Below are 23,122 nucleotides of genomic sequence, written 5' to 3'. Positions count from 1 at the left end.
TGCTGGAAAATATTGAGTGAATTCACTTGTGAGGCAGCGCTCTTTGCTGGATTCATAGCTGCAGCAGCGAGTGCCATCAAACCACTGCAATTTCATTCAGAGAAAAAAAATCCACAAATATGAGGGGAAGTGGATCCTGAACCGCAGATCGGCGGGAATCTACTGTTGTTTTTCTTAATTTCACATCCCCAAAGAGCTCATGAACACATATCAACTATCATCATCATCATTTTATTTTTTGCTTTCAGGTAATTCCTAACCATAATAATCTCATTTCCTAGTGTGTGAATTCATAATCTTTCATAATCTTAAAATTCACAGGGAAAAGGATTAAACAGACACTTTGTAATAGGCCACACACACACACACACAAAAATCCATATATTTACATTTAATCAACTTGTTCTTACAAATCAGAGCCAGTGCAGGTTTCCCGGTGAAAATCCAGCAAAATGCACATAAACATCAATGAGGTGATCAAAAACCAACGCTGCGGTCTGTGATTGATAGCGTGAGGTTTTCAAATTAAGACACGAGCAGAATGACAAAACAAAACATACATATAAAAACATATATAACTCGATCCCAATTACACCATTGCACCTCGAATGTTACACACTATACATAACATAAACCCGCAATCACAAATTTAAGTCTCAACACAAAACAAGGACTACAAAAATAAAATTCAAGTAAACATGTGTCCTTCAGAGTACCAGTAATACAGTAAAATAGGCAGAGACAAAAATCAGTGCATTTAACGTACATTTTTTTTAACCCTATTGCAACAATTCTTTGGCCATCAAAAGGAATTTTGATCAGAATGGAAGTTCAACTTGCCAGGCACTTAAAACTACAGGAATACTGCCATGTTTGCTCCTTACATCCTCAATAAAACCGCACAATGTGATGTTTGCACCAGAGATCAAATCTATAACAAGAATAGTTGAACAGTTTGGGTCATTTGTTTTATTACGCGTTGGGGAAGAACTCGCAAAGCAACAGCTAATTAGCTTAGTTTAGTATTAAAATTGAAAATGAAAATTGCCATAGTGGCTACCTACTAGTGCTTTTGTAAGTGTGAAACTTTTATTAGCAAGGGCAGATGGGTTTTCTTTTAGCTCCTCGTTCATTTTCGAGGCTAAGCCAAGCAAACGAGCTGCTAGCCTTGACCCATTTATATTTTTATATTTATGTTTCTGCTACTGAAAGAAAAGAATATCCCAATGGGAAGAAAAAGTCTAAATTACGAGATAAAAAGTAATGACATTAAAAAAAAAAAAAAAACTGCGCATGTACCGAGTGCAGGAACCTTTGTAATTTGACCTGTAGTTTAATCTCATAATTATGACTTAACAGTGGGATATTTTTTCTTTCAGCGGCGGAAAGGGGCTTTCATAGAGCCAAATAATATGTAGGAAAAATCCTGCAATTCATTCCACTTTTCCAAAGGAGACAATGAAGCAAAAACAAACAAAAAAACAAGACACCAAAATGCTTTTTTCTCACATGAAAGATCCTAATTAAACGGTGACAAACACAAAAAGCTCTTTCTATAAATGAACCTGAGAGCGTTTCCTTTCACTTTAGGGTTGAAACTAGCATCTATTCAATCCAAAAAGTGCTTTTATATTCACAGTGAGTTAAAGCAAAAAAAAAAAAAAAAAAAAAAGTGGTGCTTCTTCACCCCGTTAAAAAGGGGTGTAATGGTACGCCATAACCACAGCTCGGCACGTTACCTCGGTTTTAAAGGGACAGTTCGGATTTTTGTATGACATCTCCATCAGCAGTGTAGTGCACCAACAGTGACGTACCCGCCGTGAGCCCAGTTCTGGTCGGATTTCGGTGATGAGGAAAGTAGTTCCGGTCAGTTGCTGGGGCCACTTAAGTAAAGAGTTTGGCTTCTCAAAACAATATGCGTTCAAAAGAGGAATACCTTTGCGTCACAAAAATGCCTCCTTGAGAAAAATCTGACCTCACAATCGCTCTGCGTTACTTTCTCTCCTGTCGTATGACTGCGCGCAGTGTTCCAGTGTTTTAGCGCGCGGACGCAGACGTCATGGCTGCACCGTGGCGTCGCAGCAAAAACAGTTTCGCAGTATTTATTTTTACAATGTATTCAAATGTATTTATTTTACATTTCAGTATTTATTTTTTAAATGGAATGTAAAAAACAGCAGGAAATTCTCCCAATAAATTAAATTCTTTAAAATTACAGTCGTCCCTTGCCACATTGCGGTTCGAACATTGATCCCTTCCTCTATTCAAGTTTATTTTGAATGAATGAATTATTCATTCATTTATTTATTCATGAATGAATGAATAATTAATAAATGATCACTGCTGACTATCGTGGTTGACTATGGATTATTATCAGTCAAAAAATACTGAAAGACAAGTTATACATATGTTATATATACAGTACGTAGTATTCTGGTCACTAGGCATCAGTGATGCTACATTGCTGAGTCATGTCTTTACACGACAGTACCTTCACGTGCAGCTATGGATCCTTGCAGTGCAACATGACAGTGAAAAAGTTCTCCTCTCATTCCGTGTGTAAGTGGTACGATTTGTGGTCCGAACAAATAAATTGCAGACTAACTAGTTAGCTTTGTAGCTTGCTATATGCTACGAGCAGCATCCCATGTCCCTGCAGTAATCGCGTAGCCTGCGCAAAAGCGGTGCGCAATGAGGTGTAAACAAAACTAGCATTATTGTTGCAGTGTACATCTGTGTATGGCAGATTAGTGTCAGTGGGCTGTCCTGTACATCAATCAAGTAACAAATGAGGATGGATGATAGGCTGATGTCATGTGATGTGATGTTTTTAAATGCCATGCGATCGACCCACATTGCGTTCGAGATACAACCACAAGGTGCTTTCCCAATGCTAACAGTAAGTTATTATGTGTTATTATTGCTTATCATGTCTACTATTTTAGGTAATACGGGTATAAATGTGAATATAGTGGCGTTATTTCATGGCTACAGGGCTCTAATAATGTAAAAAAAAAACGTTTTTAGAAAGGCATAAACAAGTTTTCTATGCTCTAACTATTAAGATATTCCATTTATTAATATTGAATACTACTTCACGGAAATTCACCTATTCTGGTCAGGGCTGGAACCAATTGACAGCAATAAACGAGGGACGGCTGTATAGATATAGCATAAAGAAAATATGTGTGGAGAGGGTTGGGGGGCACTTAGATACTTTTTGTGCATTAAAGATGCTAAAACCAATTCAGTGCAGGTCTACATATGCTAAGCTAGTTGAGCAAAACATCTTAGCTTGGTGTTATAGGTGACCAAGCCAATTACCGTATTATACAGGAGGTAAATAATATTATGTTCCGCACAGTGGCCTAGTGATTAGCATGTTGGCCATGCTTGGGCTTCTCCATGTGGAGTTTGCATGAATTAATCATTAAATCATTTTATTTTTACAATATGCCAAGGGCCATTGAAAACAAGCTATAAGTCGAAAATAGCCCCTGGGCTGCACTTTGGATACCTTGAATGACAGCGTTTCTTTTTCAGTAATTATGTAAACAAATGTAACTGTTACAGTTTGAACCATTTGAATTGAATTTGTTTTCAGTAAATGAAGGTTTCTTTGTGGCTGAAGTGCAGTATTAATAGTTGTAGCTAGTAGCCCTGTTCCCCATGTCTGCATGTTTACCTTGTGGGAAATGGGTACGCCTCTGTACAGAAAAATCATATTCGAATACACGTACCGTTACACCCTTACTGTTTACAGATGCATGGAGAGTCCTTTCTTGTTGTAGCCTGCACCTACCATGTGTGCAGGTAGAGGGCCTACACGTGTGATCGATACAGGCTGCTGCTAACTTGCTGGAGCGCCTGCCTGCTTCGGAGGGGGACGAACCACAGCGCCTTCCAGTGGGTGCCGCACACCTCGGCCAGGGCCAGCTTCCACGATCTGCTCTGGCCGTCGCTGCCAAAAACGACAAACACCACACAAAAAGAAACTCTGTTATACTGAAAAGAAAATAACGCTTCATGTTATTTCCTGCAGACTTACATTTCACTAGAGAAGTAGGCCATTTTCTCTATGGTGGTGGTATCCTGTCATTGAGGGGGTCACATGATCAGACCAAAAAAAAAGTGTTAAATTGTGCTTCTGTTTTAATGTATGACTTTAGAACTTTGTAAATGACTACAATTTAACAAGTAAGTTTTAGGGTATTGACATTATATACAAAATAGGAATAATAGCAAAGGAAGAAGCCGTCCTGGTCCTTAGCTTTCTGAAAAAGTATACCCTGGAACAATTTAGTGGAATAGCCCGGTCGGCTTAATTTGTCATGGCGAGCTATTTTAGTGAGCATACTGACCGTGAGGATGCCTGCCAGCTGAGAATAAAACAAGCCTGACATGCCGGTGAACATGACCACACCCATGAGCGCTGAAAGTCGCAGTAGAGCCACTTCGTGCTGCGTTGTGAACTTCTCCTGGCAAGCGGCAACAGAAGAGGCAGAGTCAAAGTGTTAACAACGATGGACGCCTGCATCTAGTAGGCTACAGAGGTTTTCTCCAGCAAGGGCCACATACTGAAAAATGAAAGGACGCAAGGGCCACTTTGACATTTTGTAATGATAAGAAGTTATACATATTTCAAGAAAAAACTGCATCTCAATTTTGTGATTATAGGTGAAAAATCCCATTGTTGGTATCAACTCCGGTCTTTATTCTTTTTTGCCCATTTTTGCTGGGTTTTTTTGTATTTTCCAAATGCTTCAACATTTTTCTTAAATAATCTTTGTAAATTTTCTTTTCGTAGTATTATGACTTTATCCATTTATTCATTCAATGAATGAATGAATGAACGAATATTATGACTATATTCCCTTAATAATACGACTTTTTCCCCAACCTAATTTTTTAAAAATGTTGTTTTATTTGTCATACAATTATGACTTTAAAAATAACGTCGTTTCAGAACTTTCATTTTCATTTAAACTTTTTTCTTAATATTTTGACCTTATTCTTGTAAAATTACAGCTGTTATTTTCCAACTATTTCAACTTTCTTCTTGTCAATTTTCTTCTCGCAAATATGACTTTATTCCCAAAATATTTTGACTTTATTCTCGTAATACTATAACTTATTCCACAATCTAATTGTCCAAAAATTACAACTTTAGTCGTTGTTTTGTTTGTCTTTTTCAAAACTTTTTTTAAAATGTCTTTTTTCTTTAATATTTCAACTTTGTTACTAAAATCGCAAATTTTAGTTTTTTAATATTTTGACTTTATTCTTGTAAAATTACTGCTGATTTTTCCATGTTTGGTGTTGTTTTCTTGTGAAATAACATTTTTAGAATCTGCTATGGGCCAATAAAAAAAAAAAAACAGCCACGGGCCACAAATGGTCCCCCGGCCACACTTGGACAGCCCTGTACGTGAGTGCAGTACCTGGTCCAGTTGCGTGAGGGGCTGGAAGTAGTAGTACTGGCAGAAGTCCAGCACCAGAGTGAACAAACTGAGCACCTGGGTGTAGAAGCAGAGCTGCAGGAAGAGCCAGTGGTTGTCCTCCCCCACACAGTTATTAATCCTGAAGAGACATACATAAGACACTACCTATTCATCCACAGTTTTGGTTGGTGTTGCAACCTTAAAAGGCCTGATAAGAGAATACAGGAAGTTACATGAAGTTAGCAAACACCCTTTCAAACCATCAGTAGAGGCTTAAAAGACAGAAGGAAGTGGAGTTGACCGCTAACATTAGCACCAGGTACCTAGCTAGCCAGCTAGCTGCTATAATCGTCATTGCTTGTTGTAACACATTATGTTTGTGGTTTACTTCTTGTTACACTTGTAAGACAGTTAATACTAATAACACTCATACTACTAGTAATAATATTAATAAGTACAAAGATGCTTGTTTTTATGTCTTACAAACACAGTAGTTAACTTATTTTTACACCTGTATGACAATGAATACTACTACTACAATAACTAATAATAAAAAAATACTTAAAGATGCTGTCTGCCTTGGTTAGTAGGTACGGCATGGGGGCGCTAACTATATCGCCCTCTTCCTGCTCCGGCGTTGCAAGACACACCCAAAGTAACACACACGCACGTGCATTAGTTATGTTTGTTGTAAGCTAATGAAAGCGATTTGACAAAGTTTAGCTACTAACATTAGCTATCATTGAATGTATAGCCTATCATAGCCACAGAATGACTCCAACGCACACCGGGCATGTACGTGTAAACATAACAGTGGTGAGTGAAAGCCATGAACGGCAGTAATATTATTTGTGTCAAACAAAATTTAGTTTAACTTCAAACTGTGACAAATGTAGACTTTATTTGTTTAATCTAGGGATGTCCCGATCCGATCTTCAGGATCGGGATCAGCTGCCGATCCGCTATATTTGTGAAGATCGGACAATATCGGCTTCTGCCAAGAGATCGGGCAGATCCGGCTGCCGTATCATGTTCGTAACTCTGAGCCACACTCCAACATGGTAGGTGCGGTAAAACACCTCAAAGCTGGTTGTCCGCCTTGTATCCGTGGTGAAGTTAGTTTCACGTTGGACGTTGGATATTTGGCTCCGCAGCTACAGCGGTAGTTCCCGCTCCCTGTGCCCGGACAGCTGTGTCATGGTGTAGGGAGCTCGCACGGGAAGTGCCACTCTTATTGCTTATAATAGGGACCACACAAACACTACTAAACATGTCGAAATGGAGGCGAAAAACCTTGGAAACTCCTTTGTTACCGAGCGTGAATGGAAGCTAGTGGGGTTCGCTTAGTTTAGCTAGTGCAGCTGTGTGTGCGTGTTTGTATGCGCGACTCAGACTCAGACAGTCGCAACACACATAACACATTCCAGCCTTCAAAATAAGAGTGCTCTTTGTCACATTTGTCTAATTGTCTAAACAAAATATTGTCATTGAAATGTCTTACATTAATAATGCGATTGGCATTACATCTGTGACTACATCTTCCTTAATCACCAGCACGGGCATTACAGTTTGTTTGAAGACTTTATACCAAAATGTGCTGAGACACGGCAAGACATTAAAAAATCAGATCATAAAAAATGTGGATCGGGACAACCCTAGTTTAATCTGTTCTTTTAAACAATTGGTAAAATCTACCAGTCGGTGGATGTGATCTTATATTTTTTGGTTGAAAAATGTAGTTTAGAGCCGAAAAGGGGCTGCGCCTAGGATTTTTGCAGGAACCACAAAGACGCTTGAATTTACACTGTACAAAAAAAGTGGTTAACTTTTTTTATGCTTGTAGAACAGTAAGTACTACTACTACTACTACTTCTGTATGTGTATGCTGTGTTTGCAGGGAGTGGGCTGTGCCCCTCACCAGGGGCAGTGGTGGTCCATCCGGCGCACACAGTGGCCACAGCGACTGCAGTGATGTGACCTTCTGGGCCTCATTAGGTTGCACTTGTTGCATAATTCCCAGTGCTGTCGCTCTGAAACCCAAAAGCAGCAATTAAGGATTATGCCTTTCCCTGCACCTGTTCAAGACATTCTACGCTTGCAGGAACACTTCTGTGTCCATACCTGAGTGAGGTATATGCGGGTTGACAGGAAGACGTCCAGGATCCGCCGTGGAAGCTCTGAACAGGGCAGCAAAGCAGACTGCAGACGCAGCATAATAACCTGAGAGAAGCTTTCTTTTTAACAGGCGTGTCGGCAGAGCAGCTGCGCAGCAGCGCATTGTGGATACTCACAGACAACTACAGCCCAGGGAATGTGTCCCTCTTTGTAGTGTGGCAGCAGAACCAGCATCGGAATGAAGAAGGAGTTGTAGAGCCAGACGCCAAAGACCAGGCTGATGCACAGCCAGCCCATGGGATCTACAACACAGTGTAGTCGGAGCTTCATGGCTGCTGCACCTTCACGGAAACCCAAACAATAAGGTACAGTGCAAGTATTATAATTAAAGTTGCAAGCTACTTTGTGTCCCAAATGTTTAAAAAAAGAACGCCAAAAGGGGCTACTATATATCAATAACTAGATTCAAGAAAAGTATGAATGAAAATATTGGATTTTGTGGCTAAAATCATCTAAATACAAAGCAGAGTGGCACGTTGACATTTTATTACACGCTAACGCTACAAGAATGAAAATTGCTTAACTAGATAGCATGCACTACTACCTTGTTATATACTGTAACTGCATATTGAGTTTCTGTTTGTTAACAGCAGACCGAAGTACCCAATAACTAACAGTTATTGCCTACATTATATATAAATCATAAAGCCCAACAGAAAAAATTTAAAAATACATACTTAATGGCGATGACCTAGCCAGGGCAGGTAGTAGAGTCAATTACTTCCTCATCCGAGACTCCGTGGGATGGACAGGAAGTGGTGGCGGAAAATAAAAACCTATTTCCGGTTTCAGTTGGTTTAGAAAATAAGAGTCCATTACGTGTCAAGCACACATTACTACAACTCGATACACAAAACTAGTATATTAACAACAGCACAACAGCTGGAAATAAAGTACCATTAACCACATTATTTAGTACTCATGAGACCCCAACAAGAAAATTATGGATTTGTCCTCTTCAGTTCTCATTCCGGACATCTGGTTTTGCGTCGTGTTGACCTAAAGTGCCCACTCATAGTATGTTTTAAATGATCACATTTCGAGAGTATATCCATATAACTTTACAAGACTGTAATACGTTAATGTGCACAACATTTTATATCTTATAATTACTTCTTTTGACTGTCCAATGCAAATGCAAGTGCAATGTTTCCCAATTTCCGGCGTTTATAGGAAGTGGCTACCAACCTGCCAATATAAGAGCTTCTTGTCCTTTCAGCTTTACGGAGCATTTGTAAGACTTTACAGGAAAATATTGTTTTGAAGCTTCATGTTGTAATGTGTAACCAAATATAAATAGGGTACAATTATGTGGCCTAGTGGTTAGCATGTTTGCCACACAGTCAGGAGATCTGGAAAACCTGGGTTTCAGGTTTCCTCCTACATTCCAAAAGGTTAGGTTAGTTGGTGACTAAATTGTCTATCAGTATGAATGTGAATGTGAGTGTGAGTGTGAATGGTTGTTTCGATTGGCATGGTGTACCCCGCCTCTCGCCCGAAGTCGGCTGGGGCAGGCCCCAGCATACCCCTGCGACCCTAATGAAGACAAGTGACATAGAAAATGGATGGCTGGATGGATAATTACAGTAAGTGACACAAGTGTAGGGATTACTCCATTTGTCTCGCTTCACATATGACGGATCCCATGGGCAAGCTATCATTATATCATTGTTTTATTACTATCATTGTAATTTTTCATCATTTAAACTTTGCACAAAAAAACATAATACATTTTCAGGAGCTGAAGACCCCGCCGACCCCAAAAACCCACCACTACAGTTACAGTTTGCTCAAAACACATTTAAAATCAACGTAAATTACAGCAATGTTAAACAAAAAAATAATGCGAGATAAAATTTAAAAAAAAAAAAACCCTGAAAGAGATAATATAACAGCAACAGCCAGAATAATCATTAGAATCCGATACCCAGCACCTTAATACAATGATCAACTTTTAAAGAAAAAAATGACTCAGAAGAGAAACAGTGTCATGTTAAAAAGAAAAAAAGCATAGCCTTGCCCCATTACATCCCTATCTCCACCACCAGTGTGTGTGTGTGTGTGTGTGTGTTTTCTACTGCTTCAACAAGCTGGAGACAAGAAATCAAAGAGGAAATTAAGTTTGTGGCCTTTGAACATGTGCTCTGGTGTGTGTGTGTGTGTGTGGGGGGGGGGGGGGGGGGGGGGGTAGTATGCAAAGACATTCTGGACTAGTGAGGCTGTTAAAAAAAAGGAACATTTTAAAAGTAGATATGGCAGACAAAAAAGGCCTAAAATCAACAAGCAGCAGCCACCACCACAGTCAATATTAACATTGACAAATGCTCAATTTGGGGTTTTTGTGTTGAATCCAACACACTGTGTGGATGATAAATGTGTAAAAAGGCAGCAATAATATGATCCCCTCCCCCCCACTCCACAGAAAGAAAACACATTTTACAAATCCAAAAAATATTAAAACAACACAAAAATGTTTTCTCAAATCAAAAGCAGGAAAGTAATTCAACATTCGTTGTTTGTTTTAATAAGTTTTTTTCTCTCGGTGATCACACACTCTTGTTTGTGTGTTTGTGTTTGTGTGTGTGTGTGTTCGTGTTCACTCTTTGGGACCAGACGAATGAGGGGGGGGAATCAGCTTGTGAGGAGGAAGATTAGACATTTGCCCCTCTTTTCCAGTGCACTTTTTTTAATAAAAGCCATAAAAGAAGGAAAATACACTTTTTTGTGTTTTAAAGAAGAGTTGCTGCAGGATGGGTTATAATACCAAGTCCAACTGGCCTCGTCTGACCTGACTCAAGGGAAGAGGAAAAGGGAGTGGGGGAGGGGGAAAGGATGGAGGTGATTGTGCCGGAGGTGGTGTGTGTGAGGAGGAAGGTTCAGTTCAGGGTTGGTGATGAAGGAGGCGTCCTTTCTATCAAAGTCATTTTTGTGTGAAGGCATGGCTCAGTTGGGAGTCCATGGATGAGTTTTGGAGAATCAAGTTAAGGCTCCACATTACAACATTAAGTCAATCCTTCAGCATTTCTGCGCACACCTTCCAAGCCCGCTTCCCCACCCAAAACCATTCTGTGCAGCGAATAAATAGCAAGGAACTGAAAGGAGTGTTCGAGGTGACCTAACAAGAGCAGATCTGACATGCAGAAGAGCGGAAAGAGACCAAAAAAAAAATTAAAAATGTGAAAAAACAAAAAGAGAGAAGATGTCAGTTTGTAAGTACTTCACATCAAGCGTTCCAACTGTGTCGGAACAAAAAGGAGAGAAAAGCTTAGGGATAGCCCTACTTCAAAGCATTGTGGGACAATCATGTTATTTCTAACCTGTCAAGCTCCAGCATAGCCACGCCCTCAAGCCCTCCCACCCAATCCACGCTCTGCTCCCCTGACAGCTCACAGCTTGAGCTCATTGGCAATCTTCGATGCAATGTTCTTGAAGGCGATGGATGTGCCCGAGATCCGCTTGAAACGTACGCCGTTGAGGGAGAGCCGTGGCAGTTTGCACACCTCCATTTCCCACTGGACGAAGTCGTCACGTGCCGGGTTGCCTGACACGCACATCAGCATGTAGCGCTCACGCAGCTCGTACTCACAGCTGTTGGAGTCGAGCACTTTGCGGATCTCGCGCATCATCTCCGTGGGCTCCATGGACGACGTGGTCTTCATTGACCAGGTGAAGCGCAGTGAGCGCGGCTTGGCCGAGTCCTTCTGGCTGGCGATGGCGGGGGGCGTGCCTGTGCCGCCTAGAGTGGGGGCAAGAAGAGGAGTGATGACCAAAATAGGGGAAGTAATGGTGAGTACAGTCATCCATCGCCACATGACTCTATCATTGCTTTTCAAACATATTAATGAATAAATCATGCTGATTCAATAGTCCAAAAATATGCACATTTAAGCAGGTTTTTGCCTAAATTAAGCATTTTAATGCATAAAAATGGCTAAATGAAGTAAAATACAAATATAGGCCATTAAGAATTGTGTAAGTAGTATATTATATCAGTCACTAGGTGTAAGTAATTGTTTGGTGAGACAACCACCAGACTTAATTGACGGAACAACAGGCTTTTATTGCAGGTTTAAGTTATCTCACAAAAACATAATAATCATACTTCCACGGGCAACTGTTGCAGCTGTAAAATGTAACTCTGAACCCTCAAATCACTTCTTGTCCTCCGCACTGAACATATTTACTGTGACACAAACACGACTTTAATTTATGCCTTAAATGGCTTATTTTCCCTGAGTATATCTAATATATTGGGTAATACGAATCTAAAGGTGACTATATGGGTGTTATTTCATGTCAAGAGAGCTCTAATAATGTTAAAAAAACATATTTAGAAGATCATAAGAGAGGGGTAAAAAGGGGTAAAGGTGCTCAGGGGTGTACAGCCTTAGAAACCAAGTGTGGTCCGTGACCAGACTTGAAACGAAGGGATAGGAGGAACTGCAACACCCGCTGACAAGACGGCAAGTAATAAATACAAGTAATAAATGCAAGTAATTAAGCATAATTATTTATTTTCATAGTTACATCACATATTCAATCATTTGCTACTCCGCGTAAATATCCACCATTGGTTGATGCTACTTATAGCTAGCCGGCTAACACCAATATCTAACTCACCTGCAATCTACTGCTTTTCATGAATGACTAAAAAATGTTTAGATAGCAACCTCATAAGCCTGTTAATTAAGAAGTTTCATTTTAAAATTGCTCGCTAGCTTGCCAGCTCAGTACTGAGGGGAATCTACATTACTGAACTGTACTGTGACGTTGGCATTTTATATTAGCTATCTAATCACTCATGTAACGCAGCACATGGTAGTGAAGACTGTTTGCTGTGAATTATAGCCTCCCTAGTCCACCAACAATCCTCATGGTGAGATATGTTTATTATATTCAGCAAACAGTATGGATGGTCAGGAAGCGAGCTCAATAAAAGATGTAAACAACATGGTCATATGTGGACAGCACACTGTATTATCAAACTTTATTCAACTTTTGTGTCCCCCCCCCCCACACACACTTTTTTTTTTTTACCATTACTCAAAATTTGTTTTCAGCACACCATTTGTATACTACAATTACTATTATTATTGAATTTATAATGAATTAATAATTGTACCCCATTGATCATGCATGTATGTCATTCCTGCAGGAGATGCTGAGCCAAGTGAAGGCAGCCCTCAGCTACACCACACAGCACTCCAGGACTATTCAAAAGTTGCAATCCCACTATGGACAAGTAAAATGCAACAAAATGCCATTCTGGACGTTCTTGCAAAAGAATCTGAGAGAACATCAACAACAGGAGGAGACCAAGGGCAAAACAAGGAGTTTTTTAAACCTTAAAATAATGCTTGATAAGGTATATACATTTGTTGATGTTCATAAAGTTTGTTATATCATTATTTCTATTTCATGTTTATATTTGATACATTTTCTATTTTTATTAATGTTTTTACAGTGTAAGCTGTTATTTTTTATAGAGCTGTTGTGTTCCTTTTATTTAAAAAAAAAAAAGGTGTTCTGAGGTAAGCTATATAACAATGAAATAATGTAGAAATGTATACTTTGTTACGCTATGGTAGAAAACATTTATTATGAACAATTTCATTGTCTCATCTACCTACATCACAGCCAGCAAGCGGTGAAGGGTGATGAAGGAATTAGAATCAAGTGGCGTCCCATTTCTTAGTGGTTTCTTCCCCTTCGCCCTCGGTTTTAAAGAAAAACTGCACTTTTTTTTATTGTGCTCATCATCCACAATCTTTAAGACATGAAAACATGTCTCTCTTTTCTGTGCGTTCTAAAGACATAAAAACAGATTAAAAGAGACAGCTCATTACTGCACAAAATGGGACACACCTGTATGTGCACGTCACATTATATGTAAATGGAGCGTTATTGGCACATTTTTGATTTTTTTTTCAGAAGGCTTTTTCGGTGGAGGGTTTCCCATTACATGCAGTAATGAGCTGTCGCTTTTTATCTGTTTTTTTTTATCTCTAGAATGCACAGAAAAGAGAAAGACATGTGTTCATGTCTCACAAGGATTGTGGATTCCAAAAAAAGTGCAGTTTTCCTTTAAGGGGTAGGGGTAAAGCAAGGGGTAAGACGAAGGGGAAGGGCTAAGGGGTGGAATTGGGATTCAGCAAAAGTATATCCAAGTGAACTACCTATAGTGTTGTGCTTTACAAAGATATGTCATAAAAATGCTTGCTTAAATGGGAGGGCTTTACTCACTTTTGGGAGTAGGAAGCTGAAAGAATAATCCTGACATACCAGTGTTCCCAGATCCCGGTGAGGAATTGTTCTCATCATTGTTGGAAGAGGACGAGAGAACGCCACCAGATGTCTTCTCCGACTTGTCCACCGTGCTGCTCAGCATGGACCTGAATGGGCGGCAGGGTGGAGGAAAAAAATGGGATAAAAAGGCGAGAGAAGAGGAGGGGGATGAGGAGATGCGAGAGAATTGTTGGATAATTGGAGGAAGCATTAAGAGGAAGAGGGAGATGATGAAAAAATGAAGACAAAAAAACAAAAATTAAGTACCCCTGTGTGTGTTTGGGTGTGTTCAGCATGTGTGTTATACACACAAACACACATATGGATACAGGAAAGCTATGATTTCCCCCGTCACGCACTCATACAACCATGCAGGCTCACCTCCACACCATCACTCTCACCACTAATCTCCCATCCTGATTGGTCACCTTCACCACTCAATTAAATCCCAGCTCAGCGCCCCCCTGTCCCAGCTCAAAGATCATCTACTGTCTACAGTACTGATTGGCAGGCAAGGGAAGAAGCGGGGTTTCTGGTCTGTATCTCACCTGCTCCCCTCATCCCGACCCTCTCCCTCATACGGACTCCTCGAGAAAAATCAACACAAGTTTAGTCTTTCTACTATTTTTGGTGCCGGGTGGGGGTGTTCGGGAAGGGGGTGACAGTAAAGCAGCTCACCATGGCCTTTCCAACCCAACCACATCCCATTGTTATACCAAATACAGAATTCCACTCTTTGAAAAGGAAAACTTCCAGTTATTCCAAGACCCCACTAAGGACTACATGGCCCACAATACATTACCAGTACACTACTGTAAGTCCCCAACCAACGAACACAATTGGTTCCGGACGACCGTTCGCAAGTCGAAAATATTTAATATTACCAATATAGGTACTAAATGTACGTGTATACATATATGCGTATGTATGTAAATATGAGTTTGGATGCAGTAGTAATATTAAACAAGGATAATTCATTAAAAAACAATAATAAAAATGATATAATAATACGTAATGATAAATGTTATTTACCTTTGAAGAGGAGTGGTCGAGCATACGTCGTGGTTGTGGTGGAGGAGGAGATATTGAAAAAAAGGACAAATGGTCGTCGTCGTTAGACTCTTCTAAAAGAGGTAGTGTTCTGTGGGTGGTGTAGAATTAAGCAGGCCTATTAACTCTTCATAAACTTTAATCACACTGTCACACTCTGTCCGGGTTGTATCAAAAAACTCTTAGCCTTCCTCTCTCCTCTTCCTTTTTTTCCTCTACCTGTTGGTCCCATTAGCAGTGTCACAGTGCCCTCAACTGGTCAAGCATGTACAGTATAAATATGGAGTTCCAAAAGGCAAAATACATGAAAATATAGACCAGTCCGCTTGCGTTCGTATCTCCGAATGTTCACAAGTTGGGGACTTAGTGTAGTTTGATTAAATGAATGAGTGATGAGTATGTATCATCAAAACGTGGGAATGGGACAGCTTGGAATAAATGTTAGACTCAAAATATGAAAGGGGGGGGGGAGGGGGTAGACTGAGATGGCATGGCTTGGAACTGAACCATGATGAATGCACTTCCTGCAGCGAAAACAGGGTTTGGTAATAAAACCTCCTCTAAACACACATAGACCTTTCACTGATATAAAACTATTTATCAGCTGAGTTTGTACACATACACTCCCTCTTGTACCAGCACACAACTTAAAAACACACAACAGACACTCATGAAGACAAGAAAACAAACAACACATGCAGACAACTGACAAAAATGTTTTGGGAGACAAAATCAACAAATGTAATACCTCCTGCAAGAGAAATATGGTTAAAAATAGGGTATATGGCAAATGACTGCGTGTGTGTGAAGTTTGAAAAAGAGTTTAATGTAATTTTCTGCACCATTTTACATGGTAATTGCAATGTGGGGGATGCAAAATGGCTGTGGAAGAATATTGATACAAATGTGTCCCAATCTATCATTGGAAATTGCTGGAATTGAATTGTGAGTGTTACAACTTTTGACCAGCAGGTGGCACAATGGTCCAGATGAAGACAGAACACTCGATGATGATACGTTTTCCTGAAATGCACAATCTATTAAGAGCATGTGTTGATATGAATCTTGCATCATGCAAATATGCATAAGAGTGTGTGTTCAGAGCATTGAGGACAAGGTCAAAGCAGTTCTGATGCTGCCACTGTTAAAAGAGCCAGGGCCGGAGCAAGAAAAAAAGAGTGAGAGTGCAGCCTCCGGAAAAGAAACTGAGAAACACTGCAGCGCCACCACCCCTCCTGGATCCGCTCTTCTTTTCCACAACAAAACGTCACTATTACAACTACTGCATGGGATGAGCACACTTTGGGTCCTCAAAAGTTGCCATTAGTATTAAGTTGGTAAGGCCTTTACATCTTATCAACTCAGAATAGATAATTGTTACCAATTGTGACATTTAATCATTAATGGAGGCCTCTGTCCAAGGGGAAGAACAAAAACAAGCTAAGACAGCGCTCACACACACTCTACCTGGCAATTAAATGGGACAAAGGGTTGGGAGATGAGGTGGATGTGGTGGATGGGAGGGGTGAGGAGAAAGAGGAGTGAGGTGTTATATGGCGTGATGATGGAGGGAGTGAGTGAGTGAGTGAGTTAGGGGCATGGGTGGGTGAGGAGGGGCATTAGTGGAATAAACAAACACAAAATGGGCCAAACAAGGAGCTCAAAACCAGAAGGCTCATAAATAAGGGCCAACCACAGGAAATAATAAATAAATAGGAGAAAAAGATAAGGCTCAAGGCACAGGGGAAGATTTCAACACAAGAGCTGCTGCACATAACACCAAAAAAGGGGGAGGAAAGTATTGATATGTCAAATAAATATGAAGAGGAGAATATACTGGATATCAAGAGTTTGTAAATTAACGTTGGGGGGTGTTTGCCTACCTTCTTGGAAACCTGAACGACAGATTTCTACAAAAACAAAAAGAGGGATAAGAAAGAAAGAGAAAGAAACGTATGTATAAACGTGTATTTTAACCAAATGCCGCTTTTTCAACAGCAAAGCGTCAGTAAGACATTCAGGAAAAAAAATACATCATGGCCTCAGCGCTCCTTTTTTTTTTTAAGGTATTTAAAAAAAATGGAAAATTATTATTGTGAGTGTGTGAACAGGCATTATTAACAGCACAACATGGCATATTGGAAACAATACATGAAAACAGGAAGCACATTCATTAAAAAAACAAAACATTTACCCACAAAGAACAAAATTAAAAAAAGGTTAGGAACAACCATACAAACAACCATGTGTATTTGATAGTTTCACAGTTGTGTAGTCTTTTGTGTCTGCGCTCATGTTAAACATGTGCAACATAAACTCTCTGCCACCTCTACTTCCTAGTTATCATGTGTGTTTACGGTGTCCCCACTTGCAGTATTTATAGTTAGGGGGAGGTGGAGTGATATCTCTGGCGTAACCATGGATACTGTCGCCACGGAGTTACAGTATCTGCGAGTGGGAGGCCTCATGAGTGGCTGTACCTCCACCACCGTGCACGGCCAACACCCCCGCATGCAGGCAAGACTTTTGATCATTCCGTTTCTCCCTTTTGCTTTGCGTTTCATTCTTACAATTAAACCTGCACTTCCCACTGGATCTTTTCCTCCACGTTGAGATAAGATAACAATATGGCAGTGACCCTCAATGCTGCATCCTTTCCGCGCACGCACATGCACACACGCACAAGCACAGACACATCCTCTCTGAGATTTTCTTGAGTATGGTGGTTAAATTCCACATTGCCTATCAGGCTGCTTCCTTTATTATCACATACGAAAGAACCAAGCTGCTCTAAAGAAGTTAGAGTCAAACTTGTCCAGGGCTTGGAACCAAACCCAAAATGACTCCTCAGTCGCCACTGCATTGAAAATTACAGAGAAGAGCCAGCTGCTCGGTTTCCTCTCCCTTCCAACTCGCGGCAGACTCACAAGATCAGCGAGAGCGCCATGATAGGGACACAAGCGAGAGGCACTCTGAAGAGATGACATCGACTTATAGTAGGTGGTTCCTTTGAGGAAATGAGCACATTAAATGACATGTAACGTAAACCTAGTTATTTTCTGCTCAGCCTGCAACCTCAAAGGGCCAAAAAAAGGCTCAAACTGCATAAGCTCTTCAAGGAAGCGGCTGCTATCACGACGGCTTCCACTTGCAGTGGAGGTTTATTTCTGTCACGCTCATCCAAACGAGGAGAATTTGGATCTCCTGTCTTGTTCTGCCACGTCCACTCCTCTTCCCTTTCGCTTCTACCTCCAACTACACATCTAACATTTCAACTTCCCCATTTGAAATGTTGCAAACGGGTCTTTTGCCATCACTCACCTGCGTACAAACTTTGACGTGAACTTGCTGAAAATCCCTGTGGCACCGTGTGTCCTCCGTGCCTGGCTGTTGCCATGCGACAGCGACGGGGACGCCGGACCGCCGGGGTAGGCAGAGCCCTGCTGGTCCCGGGCCCCCCGCTGCTGACCTGCGTGGAACGTGCTGCGGATGCCCACCCCACGGGAGAAGTTGGTGCGGTCAGTCGCCGCTGCACTGCTGATGTTATGGGCCGACGGGGAAGCAGCAGGCGCCCGCTGAGAGGGCGCACTGTAGAAGAAATTGGCAGACAGACGGTTCAAACTCCCATTTCACCTACGTTAATTTCCATGAGCTACTTACCTATATGCTAGGTGATAATCTAGTACAATAATCTAAATCTGTTTAACATATGCTCATCCTGATGTGTCACATAATCCCAAAAGGCAGTCAAGCGAGGGTCACGCAAGGTCAGGGAAAACTCACACGCACACAGCACTTTAATCCTGTCAGTCTTGGCTGTTAGACAAACCATCATAAGCTCCAAAAAGCAGTACAACGAAGACACACATCTTGCACATGCTCATTCTCAGCCAACAAAGAAAAGTGCACACGCGTGCAAAAACGGAATTGTAATATTGCAATGAAAAAAATATTTTCTAATTGCATTTAAAAAGAAATGTGATATAGTGGATTGAGTATCATGGTGCTTCATTTGTGGATGTGCATCACTTTCGGTTCCACTTTGGTCCACAAATGCCATAAGAAAATGTGACACTCTGCAAGAGTTTGTTGAGAAAAGGGTGCCTATTCCTCACTCAGGGCAGAGCAGTACCTTCTCTCCATCGTTCCCAACCAGGTTCTGAACAGCCCAAGCTCATTGCTGAAGGATGCATGCAACATAATGAGACTTCAACATGAAGCAGACAAAAAGCCACAAACAGCTAGAGGGCCACCTTGACATTTGCTCTAATGTAGTTGCCGTACACAACAAATAGCTGATGTTGCCGTTTTATTAATATGCCAGAAAGAGCCGATTATTTCAATATGACTAAAAATATCAAAGTGGCCTTGAAACAGAAGGCTACAGCAAGCAAGGGACGCACACACCATACACGAGTCATTGATTTGCCAATAAGACATCTGCAGTACTGATGTGAGCCATTAGATGGCGGCAGGCTATCCCCAAGCTACAGTACATATCCAAGGCTTAGCGAACAAATTATTATGCATTTTGTCTAGTTCTCCATTATAGACCTATATTCCCTGTAGCAGTAGAACTATGACCTTTATGAGGCTCAGAGAAGCATATTTACTAGCAATTAATTCAACTCATTAATTCAGACACCCTTATATAATGACTCAGGAGCATTTTTGGATACCTCCATTCTACGAGTATACTGTAGTTTCCTATTTTGACAGCTTCCTGTGGGGAAACACCTCGGTCCTGTACCAGCCCTGGTCCCAAAAAACCTGTTCATCTTGTTCTTGCGTGCTGATTCTTTGGTCCATGACATTTCAAAGCGACTGAGTGACAGTAGTGAAAGCGCGCTGCTGTCAACAACAGCAGTATTAGCAGGTACAGAATGCAATGCAGGTATTGCTTTAAGAGGCTCGCTTTGTGATGGCGGTTAAACACTAATAATACAACACTACCCTTTGTTTGTGCAAGTGTGGATGAGTGACTTGCCTGGGTCGTGGTGCATGCAGGTCAGAGGGGCATGGATGATTGGAGGAAGACAAGGACTTGTGGTGGCGGGGACGCGAGGAGGAGGAGGAGAGGACGGCGGCGGCTGAGGCAGTGGAGGCGCGGGAACCCGGAGTGTTTAGGCTGGGAGGGACGAGGTGGGGACAAGACACACATACACACACACACACAAACACGCACCCGGTATGGTTTGTGTGTGGGTGGGCAGGGCGGAGAGGTGGAGCATGGTTAGAGGCAGCACATATTAAACAGAGTAAATGGGGGACGGGTAGGGGTGGAGGTAGAAAATACAGGAAGGAGGAGAGGAAGTGAAGACATGAAGATGTAAACAAGAGGAAAAGTCTAGCTAACTACAAAAAAACTGCACTGTCATGATGTTCAGTGATGCTCTTTATCTTATAAAACAACCGTTAGCTATGACAACACCAACATGAATGGCACAATTTGTATTTTATTGCCTTAAGAAAAACTACACCAATTACTTTACTCTGTCTTGACAGGCAAAAGCGGCCCAAGACGTGGGAGAGTGGCACCAAAGAGAGGAACTGGGAAAGGGAGTGAGAAAAGTAACCAAACACACAGCTCACAGAAGGATTTGTACAGGAAGTAATGGAAAATAAAGCCTAACAGTATTTGAGGGACATGCATGTTTGTGAGCCTCACAATGTATTTGAATTTGTTACGGCTGTAGTGCATGCGTGTGTGTGTGTGTGTGTGTGTGTGTGTGTGTGTGTGTGTGTGTGTGTGAGAGAGTGAGGCCACTTCTGCATATGTGTAAGCCTATTAAGAGGGTCCACATAATGCCACTAGGAGTTAATATTCCATCACAAGTCCTTATAATCTCCTTAGAGAGAGAAAAGGGGAGGAAGTAAAGAGAAGAAAGACTAATTTAAGACAAAAAAGGGAGAAATTAAGAAAGTAGAAGGAAAAGAACTGGGGAGGGGAGGGGAGGTGTAACATGTATAAAAAGCATTAAGGATGATCATGAAGAAACTGCAACCAACAGCACAAATAAAGCAGTGCTGTCTCAAATGACCACATTGGCAGCAAAAAACAAAAGTCAAGCAGGGGATGACTAAATGAAAATGAATCAAACCAAATCTTTTTGCAAACAGGTCATTTGAGACTGATGAGCGAACAAGTCATAAAGCAGCAATGTAAGACGAACACTGCATAAAGTGGGAACTTATGGCTTCAATTTGAATGCTTATGGAAAGTTACACCAAGCATTGCCTGCGTTAGGCATGAGTGTGTACACACTGATGCTGCATGTGCCGACGTGTGTGAGGTGTGTTCAGTGCAAGTCAAGGGCACATGAGGTCAGCTAACAGTGAGATCATTTTTTGTCGATTAAACAAATATGGCATCAAATCCCGCCTCTGCACCGACTGGCCGGCGTCCATCGAACCAACTTATCCGTAATCTACTGAAGGTTTGGCCTAAATTCTCAGGAAAGCCTGATTTCCTTGTCCAGCAGGGTGGGTCACCCCACCCCGGGAGAAATCTGCAGGTCTCCCTGGGCCAGCTGGAAGAGGTCGGGAAAGCACCAGCCAAGGTCTGGGTCTGGGCCACAGACAGCCAAGAGACAGCTTCATTCACAAACTGGGGTGAGACACCTTGTGGCATGTGTCTGTTCGCGGGTACCACCTTCAGTCATGAGAGACAGACAGTGTGCTTGTGTGTGCTTTGCCCTTGTTTTAGTTCAAGTGTACCTGTCTTTGCCGTTTTGGATGCCCTGGCCCAGCGTGGCTCTCTCAGTCAAAGGAGAGTTCCGACTGCGACCTGTGCCAGTGGACAAGATGCTATTCTGAAGGGAAAGAGGGTAAAAAAAAGAGGGAAACAATCAAGGATATATAAAGATGAGGAGCTATGAGGAACATTACCATATAAAAATGACAGAGGTAGCCACGGCAAGCAAACACGGAAAGGCCAAGTGAGAGAGAGGTGGCACCCAAACAGGACCAACATACACATAGCAAGAACACAATAAAATTAGGTGTAGGTGTGTGTGTGTGTGTGTGTGTGTGTGTGTGTGTAATGTCCCAGGTGTACCTATCTGACATATTAATGTAATGGTACAACTATGACTAATGTCAATCAAGGTTAGGCCTCGTCATATGGCCATTAATCAGGTTAATTAGTAACTTTTGTTTCATTTTTGGACGGCACTTTAGTGCCATTTTTCACATTGAATGTAGTAATATTGTCCTCATTTTATTGTGTTCTGGGCAGGTTGGAACTTGAGCTCACGGTAGAGGGCGTGGCGCTCTTCTTGCGGTCAGAGGCGACCAGAGGGCTTGCCGGCACCTTGGTAGTGGAGCTGCCCGATGAACCTTTCCTCCCAGAATCCTCCCCAGAAGTTCGGTTGTCTCCTCTCTTTGAGTAGGAGGAGCCTAGAGAAGCGACATTGCATTCAGTCTCTCCACCAACAAAATAATTTCTTCTTCATGTGCAAGCCAAAACTGCCTCCACTTTTGAGGAGCTCCTGCCAAAGCCCCCATTTGAATCTAATCCCAGTCTGTCTTTCCTCCCCCTAACGTTCTAACAGAGCGTTTGCCCTTCACTATGACACGTACATGCGCATGCACACAACTCACCCTGGTCAGTAGCTCTGCGGTTCTGAGCCTTCTGGTTGGATGACACACTGCGCTGTACCTGAGAACAACATAAAGGACATTGAGGTCGGTAGTGTTTCAGCTTTGCACTCAAGCATATAGGTGACGGTGTCGGGATATTTTGTTACAAGTCTGCCATCGTCTTTGGCAAAAACAGCCCACGTTACAGACGCAATAGTCTGTGTTCTCATTGTACCTTGTGAGGCGGGGAGGGGGCATTTATGTTGCTTACATCACTTCCAGGCCGGGGCTTGATACCACCCTCATCCAGCTGATAAAAACAGTGGACATAAAATCAGAGATTTGACACTGTACATATGTATCAATGAGTACTGTGGAGGGTGATGGACAGCACTGAGGCATCGCGTGTACCTCAGAGTTCCTATAGTCCAGTAGCAGGTATGTTGCCATCACATCATTGTACTTCTGATTCACCAGCGAGTCCTGGATCTCCTCCTGAGAGAATCCCATCTGCAGCATAATGTCTGCACATGCACAGCAAACCAATTAGAATTGTTAGCTAATTATTATTATTACTCCTTCTTGATAAA

General features: G+C 41.6%; 2 protein-coding genes across 15 annotated transcripts in view; both read right to left on the bottom strand.

Annotated features, from left to right (window-relative positions):
- Positions 1-228: 228 nt before the first annotated feature.
- Positions 229-9,029, bottom strand: zdhhc21 (zinc finger DHHC-type palmitoyltransferase 21). 2 transcript variants are annotated; one of them, XM_054800049.1, is made up of 8 exons: positions 8,294-9,029; positions 7,733-7,897; positions 7,563-7,661; positions 7,360-7,471; positions 5,442-5,580; positions 4,362-4,478; positions 4,049-4,092; positions 229-3,961 (listed from the first exon to the last, which is right to left on the bottom strand). In XM_054800049.1, exons 2-8 carry the CDS (start codon positions 7,884-7,886, stop codon positions 3,823-3,825), a joined length of 804 nt encoding a protein of 267 aa, XP_054656024.1. In that variant the 5' UTR covers positions 7,887-7,897; positions 8,294-9,029; the 3' UTR covers positions 229-3,822. The 2 variants fall into 2 exon arrangements, with proteins under 2 accessions (XP_054656024.1, XP_054656025.1); XM_054800050.1 differs by having other exon boundaries at positions 7,563-7,640.
- Positions 9,030-9,355: 326 nt separating this feature from the next.
- mark2b (MAP/microtubule affinity-regulating kinase 2b) overlaps positions 9,356-23,122 on the bottom strand; it is a 49,211-nt gene continuing 35,444 nt past the window's right edge. The window contains exons 11-21 of one of the 13 annotated variants that reach the window (XM_054800041.1): positions 22,944-23,056; positions 22,804-22,842; positions 22,554-22,611; positions 22,207-22,349; positions 21,669-21,763; positions 19,939-20,079; positions 18,273-18,539; positions 16,835-16,861; positions 14,450-14,488; positions 13,899-14,008; positions 9,356-11,352 (exon numbers count right to left, since the gene is read on the bottom strand). In XM_054800041.1, coding sequence (XP_054656016.1) covers positions 11,003-11,352; positions 13,899-14,008; positions 14,450-14,488; positions 16,835-16,861; positions 18,273-18,539; positions 19,939-20,079; positions 21,669-21,763; positions 22,207-22,349; positions 22,554-22,611; positions 22,804-22,842; positions 22,944-23,056 — 1,382 coding nt within the window. In that variant the 3' untranslated portion in view covers positions 9,356-11,002. The other 12 variants (XM_054800043.1, XM_054800036.1, XM_054800037.1 and 9 more) reach the window with 12 other exon arrangements.

Source organism: Dunckerocampus dactyliophorus, chromosome 15 (genome assembly GCF_027744805.1).
Source record: "Dunckerocampus dactyliophorus isolate RoL2022-P2 chromosome 15, RoL_Ddac_1.1, whole genome shotgun sequence".
Classification (NCBI taxonomy): domain Eukaryota; kingdom Metazoa; phylum Chordata; class Actinopteri; order Syngnathiformes; family Syngnathidae; genus Dunckerocampus; species Dunckerocampus dactyliophorus.
Note: the sequence above shows the minus strand (reverse complement) of the source record. Positions and strands in the feature narration are given on the sequence as shown.